This window comes from Sarcophilus harrisii, chromosome 6, assembly GCF_902635505.1.
Source record: "Sarcophilus harrisii chromosome 6, mSarHar1.11, whole genome shotgun sequence".
NCBI lineage: Eukaryota > Metazoa > Chordata > Mammalia > Dasyuromorphia > Dasyuridae > Sarcophilus > Sarcophilus harrisii.
In genome coordinates, this window is record NC_045431.1 from 180,103,159 (window position 1) to 180,115,837 (window position 12,679).

At 39.6% G+C, this 12,679-nt stretch overlaps 1 protein-coding gene across 1 annotated transcript in view; it reads left to right on the top strand.

The window, feature by feature from the left end:
* MAN2B2 (mannosidase alpha class 2B member 2) overlaps window positions 1–12,679 on the top strand; it is a 66,843-nt gene that overhangs the window by 10,161 nt on the left and 44,003 nt on the right. Inside the window, exons 4-5 of the mRNA XM_012553007.3 lie at window positions 5,092–5,264; window positions 6,911–7,026. Of these exons, the coding sequence (XP_012408461.1) occupies window positions 5,092–5,264; window positions 6,911–7,026 (289 nt within the window). The remainder of the gene's footprint in view (window positions 1–5,091; window positions 5,265–6,910; window positions 7,027–12,679) is intronic.

Below are 12,679 nucleotides of genomic sequence, written 5' to 3' on the forward strand. Positions count from 1 at the left end.
TTTTCTGGGATTAAATAAATGTTGATGGCTTGGCCTGGTGGATAGCATCCAAGACATAATTCATTAACTTTTTTTCTCTTGCTACCTTCAGAAGTTTCTCAGGGATTTTAGACTAAACTCCAATTAATTGTTAACTCTGTGTTGCTGGCAGTAGGCTTTTTTTTTTTAATAGCTTTTTATTGACAAAACATATGCATGGGTAATTTTTCAACATTGACCCTTGCAAAAACTTCTATTCCAACTTTTCCCCTCCTTGCCGCCACCCCCTCCCCTAGATGGCAGGTAGTCCCATACATGTTAAATATGTAATATGTATACATATTTATACAATTGTCTTGCTGCACAGATTTAGAAAAAAGATAAAAACAACCTGGGAAGAAAAACAAAAATGCAAGCAAACAATAACAGAATGTAAATGCTATATTGTGGTCCACACTCATTTCCCAGTGTTCTTTTGTTGAGTGTAGCTGATTCTGTTCATTACTGATCAATTAGAAATGATTTGGATCCTCTCATTGTTGAAGAGAGCCACATCCATCAGAATTGATCCTCATATAGTATTGTTGCCATGTATAATGATCTCCTGGTTCTGCGCATTTCACTCAGCATCAGTTCCTGTAAGTCTCTCCAAGCCTCTCTGTATTCATCCTGCTGGTCATTTCTTACAGAACAATAATATTCCATAACATTCATATACCACAATTTACCCAAACATTCTCCAATTGATGGGCATCCATTCAATTTCCAGTTTTTAGCCACTATGAAAAGGGCTGCCACAAACTTTTTGCACATACAGGTCCCTTTCCCTTCTTTAATATTTCTTTGGGATATAAGCCCAGTAGTAACATGGCAGTAGTTTAAAAAAAAGAGAGAGAAGAGAAAAAAGCCAGTAGCATTGAGTAATCTCAAGGAATTTACAGTATCTGAGGCAATCTTTATCATCAGGACATTTCAGCCCTGCTCAGTGAGGGCCCCAGAGGACATAGATAAGGTATCAGGCAGGTGATGAACTTTTCAGAAATACTTGTGCTGATCTCATTGGAATCGAGGCCTTATGCACTGGGCCCAATTGGTGCCATCCAGACTGACCTCAAATGATGAAGAATTAAAATCTATCTGGAAATCTTAAGCATGAATGGAAGGTGAGGACAGGTATAAGAGGAGAAAAGCAAATAGTAATTGCCAATTCAGAAAAAGAAAAATGAAAGATTGCTCAAGAAGACAGGGATTAGGTGGTATGTTAACACTAGATTTGGGTGTCAGAAGGGCTTGAGTTCAAATCCAGCCTGAGATAAGATGTTTGATGCTAGATAAGTCACTGAACTTCTCTCTTAGTTCCCTCATTTGTAATAGAAAGATAATATAACACCTACAAGGAAACTATTGATAAGAAAGTGTCCTCGTACCTCAAAAGATTTAGAGCAGCACTTTTTGTGATAGCTAAGAATTGGAAATAAAGTAGATGCCTATCTAATGGGAAATGGCTAAACAAATTGTGTTTGTGATTATCATCACATTGTGAAGAATAGTGACTATGGTGATTTTTTTTCTAAGAACAATGAATATGAAGAATTAACTTATATTAACTGAGGGAGAGTGAAGTAAGAAAGATTAGTAAAACAATTTAGACATTGACTATAAGGAAAAATGAACACAACTAAAAAAATTTTATGTTTTTTAATGTTTTTTTCTTTCTTTTCTTCTCTTTCAATTTAATGGTATTTTATTTTTCCAAAAACGTACAAAGATAGTTTTCAACATTCACCTTTTGCAAAACCTTTTGTCTCAAATTTTTCTCCCTCACCTTCCCTCACATTTCTCCCCAAGATAGCAAGCAATCTCATATAAGTTAAATGTGTAAAATTCTTCTAAAGGTATTTCTATATTCTTCATGGTGAACCAAAAAAAAAAAAAAAATCAAATGAAAAGAGGAAAAAAACAAGCAGACAAACAAACAACAACAAAAGGTGAAAACTACTGTGCTTTGATCCATATTCAGTCTTCATAGTTCTCTCTCTGGATGCCAATAGCACTTTCCATCCCAAGTTTATTGGAATTGCCTTGAATCACCTCATTGTTGAAAAGAGCCATGTCCATCACAAATGGCCACACAATCTTGTTGTGGCTATGTACAATGTTCTCTTGGTTCACTTTACCTAGCATCAGTTCATGTAAGTCTTTCCAGGCTTTTCTGAAATCAGCCTTGTCATTTCTTATAGAACAATAGTATTTCATTATCTTCATATGCCACAATTTATTCATCCATTCCCCAATTGATGGGCAGTCAATCAATATCCAATTCCTTGCCACTACAAAGAGTGCTGCTTACAAACATTTTTGCACATGTGGGTCCTTTTCCCTCTTTTATGATTTCTTTGGGATACAGATCCAGCAGTGAGACTGCTAGATCAAAGAGTTTGCACTCTTTTATAGCCCTTTGGACATATGGGCTTATAATTATTAATAATGTTCAGTTTTGTCTGCTGAAGAATTAAGGAGAGGTACCTCTTATCTTTCATTCCAGAGTTAGGGGACTATGGGTGTGGGGCATTTCACATACTCACAGGTGCAGTAGATATGTTGATTAGTTTTGTCAAACTTCTATATTTCTCTTTTTAAATCTTTCTTTTAAGGGGTGGGAAGGAATAGAGTATACTTAGAAATGAGGTGACATAAAGAAAAAAAAATCAATTAAAAAAATTAACCAATGGGAAGAAACAAAGTATTCCAAGGGAGGACTCAGAAGGCCTAATTTGTGTCTGGCCTCTGCCTAAAGCTTGCACTGTGCTCTTAAGCAGTTCTCTTTCCTTTAATTCTGTTTCCTTTCGCTAAATCAGCTGTTTTTTGTTTGTTTTTTCTTCCTTAGTTCTGACAGTCAGTGATTCAAGTTTAACATTAGTAGACCGGTGTTCATATTCCAGCTGTGTCACTTTCTAGTTCTACAACAATATAATAATGATAACTATCATTCATCATTATCTTAAGGTTTCTAAAGTGTTATACCTTTGATCTTCACAACAACTCTAGTAGGCAGATATTATGATTCTCATTTTATAGTTGTTTTTATTTATTTGTTTTGCTGAGACAATTGGGGTTACGTGATTTGCCCAGGATCACACAGCCAGGAAGCGTTAAGTGTCTGAGGCCAGATTTGAATTCAGGTTGTTCTGACTTCAGGGCTGATGCTCTATCCACTGCCCCATCCAACTGCCCTGAATCTCAGTTCTTAAAGGTTACCCAGTAGTCACAAACCATGGCAATGCTGCCAGACCGTAAAGGTGTCAAAGTGTGAACTTGCTTGGCTTCCAAATGTGATTTTGGTTCCAGAAACACCCTAGCTCAAGTCAAGAGAGGCTCCTCACCAATGGTGTGACTACTAGGGGTGTCTTTTTTGACCATAGCCATTCAGGAAACTCTTTTCTAAGACATGGATAAGCTGTGATCTGTGTAGGTGAAGGGAGATTCCTCCTATCCCTCAATTTACAGAGCCATGGAGTGTTGAAGTATGTCTCCCCACGGACATTAAATTATTCAGCACAGGTTTCTCACTAGTCTTTAAAGGCCAGACTGAAAATTGTGAGGGAGGGAGGGATGAAATATTATTTTTTCCTGAAAGTTCACTGTCTTTCTTCTCTGAGAAAATCCAATTGAGGGACCTGTAATCCAAGATCCAAGAATCCAGTATTCTTGCACAAAATATATGTGAAACAACCCTAGGAAAGATAACAAGGAGAGAATTGTTAGGTGCTAAGGCTGCCACTTTCTATCTGAATTTATCCATCAATCAGCTAAAACTTTTACTAAAACTTAAATTTACTAAAAATCAAACATAAACTAAAAACTATTATGTGGGGCCAAGATGCTGGAAATACAAAGACAAAGGTGAAACCATCCCTGCTTAACTTTTTAAATAATTATTTATTTATGAAACAAATGAATACTGAATATACCTTCTATGGAGGGCCCTGTGGGGCAGTTAGAGATGAATGGAATGGCTAGTGTCCCTGTCAAGTTTGGGAGAGAAATCTTCCAGATATAGATTGGATGGTGTGCCACCTAAAGTCCATTCCCACTCTGAGATTCTGGGAATATTATGAAACCCGGTCCATGCCATGTCCTCAAAGTCCCTGTAAAGTCTAATAAAAATAAATATTGTGGATTAAGGCCTATAAGGAAAGTGTCTGAGTGTTGTGTGTTAGAATAAGGAGAGGGAAAATACAAGAGATTACTTGGTATAGAGAGCTCCCAGTAAGAAACCTCTTCCAAACATGAGTCAATACCTTTTCTGAAATATAAAGCCTTCAGAAGGCATCCAGAAGAGTGAAAAAGTATCTTTCCCAGGCTTACACAGGGAATGTGTTGGAATTAGAATTCCAGTAGAATTGAATCGAATCCAGTTCTTGGATCTGAAGCCAGCTTTCTGTCCACCACAAAATGCTTCCTCTTCTGTAAGCACAGTGAACAAAGGGCTTTAGGAGCTCTGAGGAGGGAGAGATTCTCTTCATGGGGTGTGGGAAGGAGGGCTTGCTGGAAGGGATCTGAGGGAAGCATTGAAGAATTGGCAGGAGTCTGATGTGTGCATCTGGTTTTCCGAAGCCAAGTGCAAATCCTTATTAAGTGCCATTTAATTACAATCTGTTGATCTGTCTGCCTGGTTAGGTGGGAATGGTTCTTTATTTAAGATTGTGATTCTTTCATCTCCTCTGTTACTTCTCTTAACTAGCATCCTTTCATCTGAAAATAGGAGAGTGCTTGCTCTGTGTTCTTTCATCCAAGTCTGAGCTTGTGAGATTCTGGCTTAAAAATCTGAAGATCCCATTTCTGCTTTAAACCACTGGGTTGTTGATTGTTTTAGTTAGTTAGTCAGAAATAATCAAGGAAAAAAAATCCCTGTTCATGCTCAGAAGCTGAAGCTGTCTTACTATCCCTAGTGCTAACCCTTCCTTAAGTGCTTTTTACTGATGTGTGGCTAGCTGATGGAGGAAACCAGAATCCATCCCGGACCTGCTTCTCTGGCCCACTTCTGACACTGAGCAGTCAGAATAACGGGGCCAGCACACTTACGTTGTACCATCTGCCTTGCCATTGCAGAGGGACACGGCTTCTTATATGAAACTTTTGGGGTGAGACCTCAGTTCTCCTGGCACGTCGATCCCTTTGGAGCCTCTGCCGCCACGCCAACCTTGTTCTCCTTGGCCGGCTTCAATGCCCACCTCATTTCCCGGATTGACTACGACCTAAAAGAGGACATGCAGAAAGCCAAGGTAACATCGCAGAGTCCAGGGTTCATTTTGCTGCTTCTGTCCTACCTGGTGTTCCTGGAATATAAACCCCAGGGGATTGAAAGCTGCTGGAAAGAGCCCCAGACGTGATGTTGTAGGAGTGAAGGCTGAGTCCTGGCTCCCCTCGCAAAGCTGCTGCCGCACTCTGGACAAGCCTTGGGCTCTGGTTTTCTTCTCTTCTATGACCTTGGCCACACTTAACCTTTACCTCTAGGCCGAGCACGACTATCTGGCATTCCAGACCCTGGTTCCAACTCCAGTTTCCAAGTTTACTGTGCACTTACACATTATTCTTGCGTTCTGCAGTTCATCCACGTTGGCCTTCCTGGTGTTCCTCACACACCATGCTCCATGCCCATCTCTGAGCCTTAGCATTGCTTATCCCATCATGCCTTATCTCCACCTCTTACAATCCTTAGTTTCTTTCAAATTTCACCCAAGTGACTCTCTTTGAGATCTTTGCTTACTCCTATCTCCTAGTGCCTTTCGCACCACAATTACTTTAGTTTTATTTTTTATATTTAGACTATAAAGAATAGACTATACGCTTCTTCAGGACAGAGAATATTTCATTTTTATTTTTGCCTGCCCTTCACTTAGACCACTGCCTGGCACATGGTAGGTACTTACAAATGCTTGCTGACTGATGGAGTGATTACATATTTTTAAATACTATATAAATATGATTGTAAACTGCTTGAGGGCAGGGGACTATCTTTTGTCTCTTTTTGTAGCTCTAGCATTTAACATAATGCATGGCATCTAGCAGGCACTTAATAAATGTTTGTTGAATGAATGATGTAACCATTAAAAGGTCCCATTATCTCTCTGAATCTCCATTTCCTCATCTGTACAATGGGTATAATAATGCCCGTACTATCTACTCTATAGTACTGTGAGGCTTAATTATATGTATATGTTTATGCATGTATGTATATACACACACACACACACACACACACACATAAAGGACATAAAGCATTTTGTATCTCTGAAGTCCTATAGAAATGTTAACTAGTGTCCTTGTTATTGTCAGTATTGGGGGTCATCCAGCTTGAAAAAACAGCTTTTTTTCTATGGCATGGAATCAGATGCAGAATTCAGGCTGCAGACTCTGTCTACAGTACTCTGTCTCCATACAGTCTACAGTCAGTGGCCAAGTGGAGACCCAGGTGCTTCTCTAGGAATCATTGGCAACAACTCTATTATGATTCAGTTGTATGACTTTGGGAGATCGTTTTATTTCTCTGGCCATCAGCTCCCTAATCTGCAACTTCTCATGAAGTTATTCTTAGTCCCAAATAACATAGTGTATGTATAGCCCTTGGCATAGAGCTTGCAGAAATACCAACTTTTTCAAGAGCATCCTTGGCATGTTACCTAATCTTGTATAACACTTTGTGCTTGGGCAGAAAACAGATGCTCTGATTGCAGCTTCTACTTTCTGGATTCTCCTTTAAGACTGGAAACCCCAAAGCTCGATCTCTTCCTTCTGTACTTTGCCCCCCAGTGTATCTATGGTGCTCTTCCTACCAAGACACAGTTTGTATTATTGTTATTCTTTGGCTTCTGTTCTCTTGTTAGGCTTCTGGTCGCTCCCTAATCGGTGCCCTTATTCTGTGTTGCAGAAGCTGCAGTTTGTGTGGCGAGGGTCTCCCTCTCTGGCTGAAAGTCAGGAAATCTTCACTCATGTTATGGACCAGTACAGCTACTGCACCCCTTCCTACCTCCCTTTTTCTAACAGGTAGGTGCGTTTCTTCCCCTTGGTAACTGGGTGTTGGTTACTTTTAGTGTCTGACATGGCCGTCTGCCAGCTGTGTTAGAATCACAGAATGTTGGGTTGGTTCTCACATCCAGAGCCATCTAGTCTAACTTGATTGTCCTCTTCTTGATGTTCTCCAGTTCATTAGCCCTTCCTAGACTGGCTTCTGGAATTGAACACCATACTTTCAAAAGAGACTGAGCATATTGCTGGAAGCTATATCTCTCTTAATGTAGCCTAAGGTCATTTTTGGCTTTCATTTCACAATGTTGATTTTTGGTGAGTTTATAGTCCATTAAGATTCCCCCCCCCGCCCCCCATCTTTTTCAGTCAGTCTGCAGATATTTACCAGGCACTTTATTAAATGCTAGGGGCATAAACTGGAATTTATTGGACAAGGGAGTGATGTAGTCAGAGTTACTTTGTTTTTAATTATTAAAGCTTTTTATTTTCAAAACATATGCATGGATAATTTGTCAACATTGATCCTTGCATAGCCTTTTGTTCCAAATTTTCCCTTCCTTCCCCCAAACTCCCTCTCCTAGATGGCAAGTAATCCAGTATATGTTATACATGTTAAAATGTTAGTTCCAATATATGTAAACATATTTGTACAATTATCTTGTTGCACAAGAAAGATCAGATCAAAAAGGAAAGAAAATGAATAAGAAAACAAAATACAAATGAACAACAACAAAAAGAGTAAAAATGCTATGTTGTGGTCCATATTCAGTTCCCACAGTTCTCTCTCTGGGTGCAGATGGCTCTCTTCGTCACAAGATCACTAGAATTGGTCTGAATCATCTCATTGTTGAAGAGAGCCACGTCCAGCAGAATTGATCATCTTATAGTCTTCTTGTTGCCATGTACAGTTACCTCCTGGTTCTGCTCATTTCACTTAGCATCAGTTCATGTAAGTCTCTTCAGGCCTCTCTGAAATCAAGTCAGATGTATTGTTAAATAATATCAATATTGCATTTGTGTGCCAGTAAGTGATGCCATGAAATTGCTGGAAATACAAAAATGAAACACTCCCTTCCTCCCCTCAAGAAGCTTACAGTCAATAGAGGGAGACACTACACATATACATATATGGGTTTGCACTATGCATATATGTGTATATATGTACATATACATACACATATATGTATACACACATTTTTTCATTTTTTAATGTCCCGTATATTTGGAAACATACATAAAGACTGTATGTATGTGTACGTATATAACTGCACATAATTAGCACTATTCCAAGAACATCTTGCCTTCACACAGGACTTTGGAGTGCATGTGACCTCCATGGAGTTTTGGGGTTTAAAAAACCCCAAATTTATTTTTAATTCACATTGCTTTATGAATCATGTTGGGAGAGAAAAATCAGAGCAAAAGAGAAAAACCATGGGAGAGATTAAAAAAAAACACACAGAAAAAAGAAGTTAACATAGCATGTGTTGATTTATATTCAGTCTTCTTAGTTCTTTTTCTGGATGCAGATGGCATTTTCTGTCCAAAGTCTGCCTCTATGGATTTTTACAGAGATTATAGAACACAAGGGAAACTTTTTTTTTTTTTTAACTTTCAACAATACCAAGGAAATGTGCCTGCAATATAATTCATATTTCCAATGCGTTGGAGAATTTATAAAGCACTTTTATCACAGCAGCTTTATGGGACAGATAGGATAAAAGTCTGGAGGGCTGGATTCAAATCCTGCACTTAATTGGGTGTGAAAGCATGGCCAAGTCACAGTGTCTCTGAGCCTCAGTTTTCTTTTCTGTAAAATGAGAATAATAATACTTAGGGCTACCTGCTTCACAGGGTTGTTAGGATGTATTTTGTAAACCTTAAAGCAATAAATGGTATTTATTGTTATTATTCCCATTTATAAACTTCCAAACACTTAGATAAGTAATTTAAGTAACTTATCTGAAGCATTCAGCTAGTAAATGCTAGAAAGAAAATTCAGACTCAGGCTTTCTGATTCCATATCCAAATTTTTTTCTAGTTTTCCCTCAGCTTTCTTCCTTCAAAAAAGCAGCTCAGAACAAAAGAAACAAAGCCGGGAGATCATGCATTTGTTCCTTCAGTGCCCACTGTGTAATTCCAACCCCATGCAAAGCACAGCTCTTGTATATTATCCCCCACCTCACCCCTCACTGCCAAGGGAAAGGGCAGCTGTGGTCACATCCAGCCTTGCAAAGGGACACCACAGTCTTCCCAGGGTCGGCTCTTTCAAAATACTGCGCTGGATGGCATGAACCCAGGGCTGGAAGTGACCTCAGAAGTTGGTCTCAAAGGGAAACAGGCGACTCATCTGTTTTAATCTATCATTACATCTGAATCCCATGGCCCTGTGGAATGGTGGGGCTCACATGTCTGCAGCGGCCGACACGTCTGTTCTACTCCAGTGTCTTCATTTTACATCTTACGAAACTAGTAAGTGAAGAGACTTACGCAGAGTCACATAAGTGGTCAGTAGTTGAGCTGGGATTGCTCCCCTAACTCCACCGCCAGCCTCAGTTTACTGCCCCTCACTGTCTGCTCCCCTACTCTGGAACTTCTGTTTTATCTGATTTCTTGTTTTCTAAATAAACCCTTCCTCCCTCCTTCCAGTGAGCCAGGCCTTCATGGAGCATTGACTGTGTGCCAAACATGTGCTAGGGGCTGGGGAAACAGTCCCTGCTCTTAAAGACACACCACCTATAAGCCGAGCCAGCCCTGCGTTACTCATGTCCCAGGACTGTTGAAAGGAAAGGCTTGTGTCAGACTTCCCAGTGTATCCGTGGTGCTCCGATGGGTGATGGCAGGGGGGAAGAAGATGCTCTGGACCTGGGATTTCATTGGTAAAATCTTCAGAGGAAACACTCTCTACCAGTGCAGATCAGCATCTTCTGGTATTAGAGAGTGCTGAGAGCCCTGGGAGGTTCAGGATGTTAAATATCTTGCTCTGGATGGCACTGCCATATATCCAGATCCAGGCTTCCTGGATCCAAGGTCGATTCCATCCACTATCAGGGGTCCTCAAACTATGCCCACGGGCCAGATGCGGTATCTGAGGACAATTATCCTCCCTCACCCAGGGCTATGAAGTTTCTTTATTTAAAGGCCACAAAACAAAGTTTTTATTTTTAATATAGTACAGCCCTCCAACAGTCTGAGGGACAGTGAATTGGCCCCCTATTTAAAAAGTTTGAGGACCCCTGCGACTATACCATGTTTTCTCTCTCTCACGGTTTTACATTACTCTCTTAAAAATAGCTCACATTTATGTAGCACTTTAAAATGGATGAAATATTCTTCTCCTAACAGCTCAGTGAGGGAGGTAGATTAAAATGTTATTAGTCCTGTTTTACTGAGTTAGAGAAAAGGCCAGCTCCAATTCTGTGATTCTGTTCTCTGGCTAATTCTGAAAGGGTCTGGTGAAAATTTGACATTGGGCCCAGAGCCGGTGAGCTGCAGGCCCACAGCTTCTGGCTGCAGCCCCAGCCTACTCCTTTCCCTAACAAGTCCCCCATGTTTGTGGGACAGCACTAAAGAAACGAGAGAAGCCATTACCAACACTGGGGGCTGAGGTGTTGTCTCCTGGGATATAATCTGGCCCACGAGTGGTACTCTTTGGAGGGAGAAGGCTTCCCACCTCTCAAATGCCAATTCTGAATACGTGGGTATCTATATGCATCTCTATATACCTGCACGTGTTTATGTATGTACATGCACATGTATTTGTGCTTGTGCTCTCTCTGTGTATGTGTGTGTTTTTCTTCTACGGAAGAAATCTCAGTAGCTACAGGCTACTTTTCATTGTCTCTGAGCTGAAAGCAAATACTGCTATTTTTCATGAAAAGGAAATCCACACACACACACTTTTCACCATTGCACATCCAGCAGTTTTCTCACTTTTATTCCGCTCCCCCTGAGGACTGTTCTCTGCTGTGTTACTGCTGCCTTACCAGGAGGCAGAGCAGCTCTCTCATAAATGAAGGTTATCTTTCTGCTGGTCAGCATCTCAGGAAGTGAGTTTGGAGGCTTTTTTAGGTAAAATAGATTAAGTTTGGCAAGAAAGACAGCTTTGCTGTCAGCTGAGTTGTGGTCCCAAGTGATATTTTGCTTTCATTGATGAATTCTATTTTGACTAGTGACTTCATTTGGCTTTGAGTGGAATCTATTCAGGATCTGTTACTATAGGACTTTGGAACATTGAATTTAGAGCTTAAACATCATCCAATCCAACTTACTAATTTTACAGCGGGAGGCTTTGAGGTACAGTGAGAAATGACAGCTATCATTGATGAAAGGGGTCTCTGAGATTTTCTAATAATAATGATGATGATGATGATGATGAAAAATAGTGCTTTAAGGTTTACAAATCACTTCACAGATATCTCTCTTGATTCTTACAACAACCCTAGGAGGTGCTATTATAATCCTCATTTTATAAGTGAATGAATTGAATTATAAGTGAATTGAAGTAGACATTCATTAAGTGACTTGCTCAGTGATATAGCCTGCAAATATCTGAAGCTGAATTTGAACTTAGGCCTTCCTGACTCCAGGTCCAGAAGTTTATCCACTTTACTTGATAAGAATACTAAGTCCTTTAGAGGGAGATTGATCTACTTAAGGTCACAGTGTATAAGTGTCAGAATCAGAGCTCCATCTCAGGTACTCTAGCTCCAGGACCAAAGCTTTTTCTTTCAGAATTAGCACCAGAAAACAGAATCACAGAGTTGGAGCTGACCTTTTCTCTAACACCCTCCCCTTATTTTTTGTTAGATTGAGGAAGTAACTTGTTAACGGGCACATTGCTAGTGGGCCAGAGTTCTTCTGACTCCAGATGCATCTTCTTTCTAGAATCAATTTCTTGATCAAGTGGGTTAATGTTTATAAAGTACTTAGCCCAGTGCCTGGCATGTATTTGGTGCTAGATAAATGCTTATTCCCTTTCTTTTCTCTTGGCAGTCTAGTGAAATCTACAAACTCCTTCTCAGAATAGTGTTTTTAAATGTATAATACAAAATACATAATATTTTAAATAATTTTTATTTTTAAAAATACATATAAAAAGTTTTCACCTTTGCAAAACCTTATATTCCAAAATTTTTATCCTCTCTCTGACCCTCCCTCCTCCCCAAGACAGCAAGCAATCTAAGTTAAACATGTGCAATTCTTCTAAACATATTTCCATATTTGTCATGCTGTGTAAGAAAATCAGATCAAAAGGCCAAGTTCATGGACTCCTGTTCTAGGACATAGTAGATAGATTCATAGAGCTAATAGGGACTATAGAATATAGATATATAATTAGAAGCCTTAGAGTCTGCAACAGAGATTGTTAGAGTTGGCTCATATATTATCTCATTTTGTAGTTGGAAAAACACTTAAGGCCCAAAAGAGAAAAGGTGTATTGTTAGGGGGTGGGTGGGGTGGGATGGAGAGGATGGTAAGTAGAAGACTGATCAAAGTTGCAGAGAGAGGTGTGGGAACAGTAACACTGATGAGCATGATGTTGATGACAGAAAATTTCTTAGAGTTAAAAGTGACCTTAGAAGTTACATAATCCAACTACTTTCCAAAATGTTTATTTAAGACAAAAACCCACTCTTCCTGAATCCCTCCTACTTTTCCTCCAATCTCT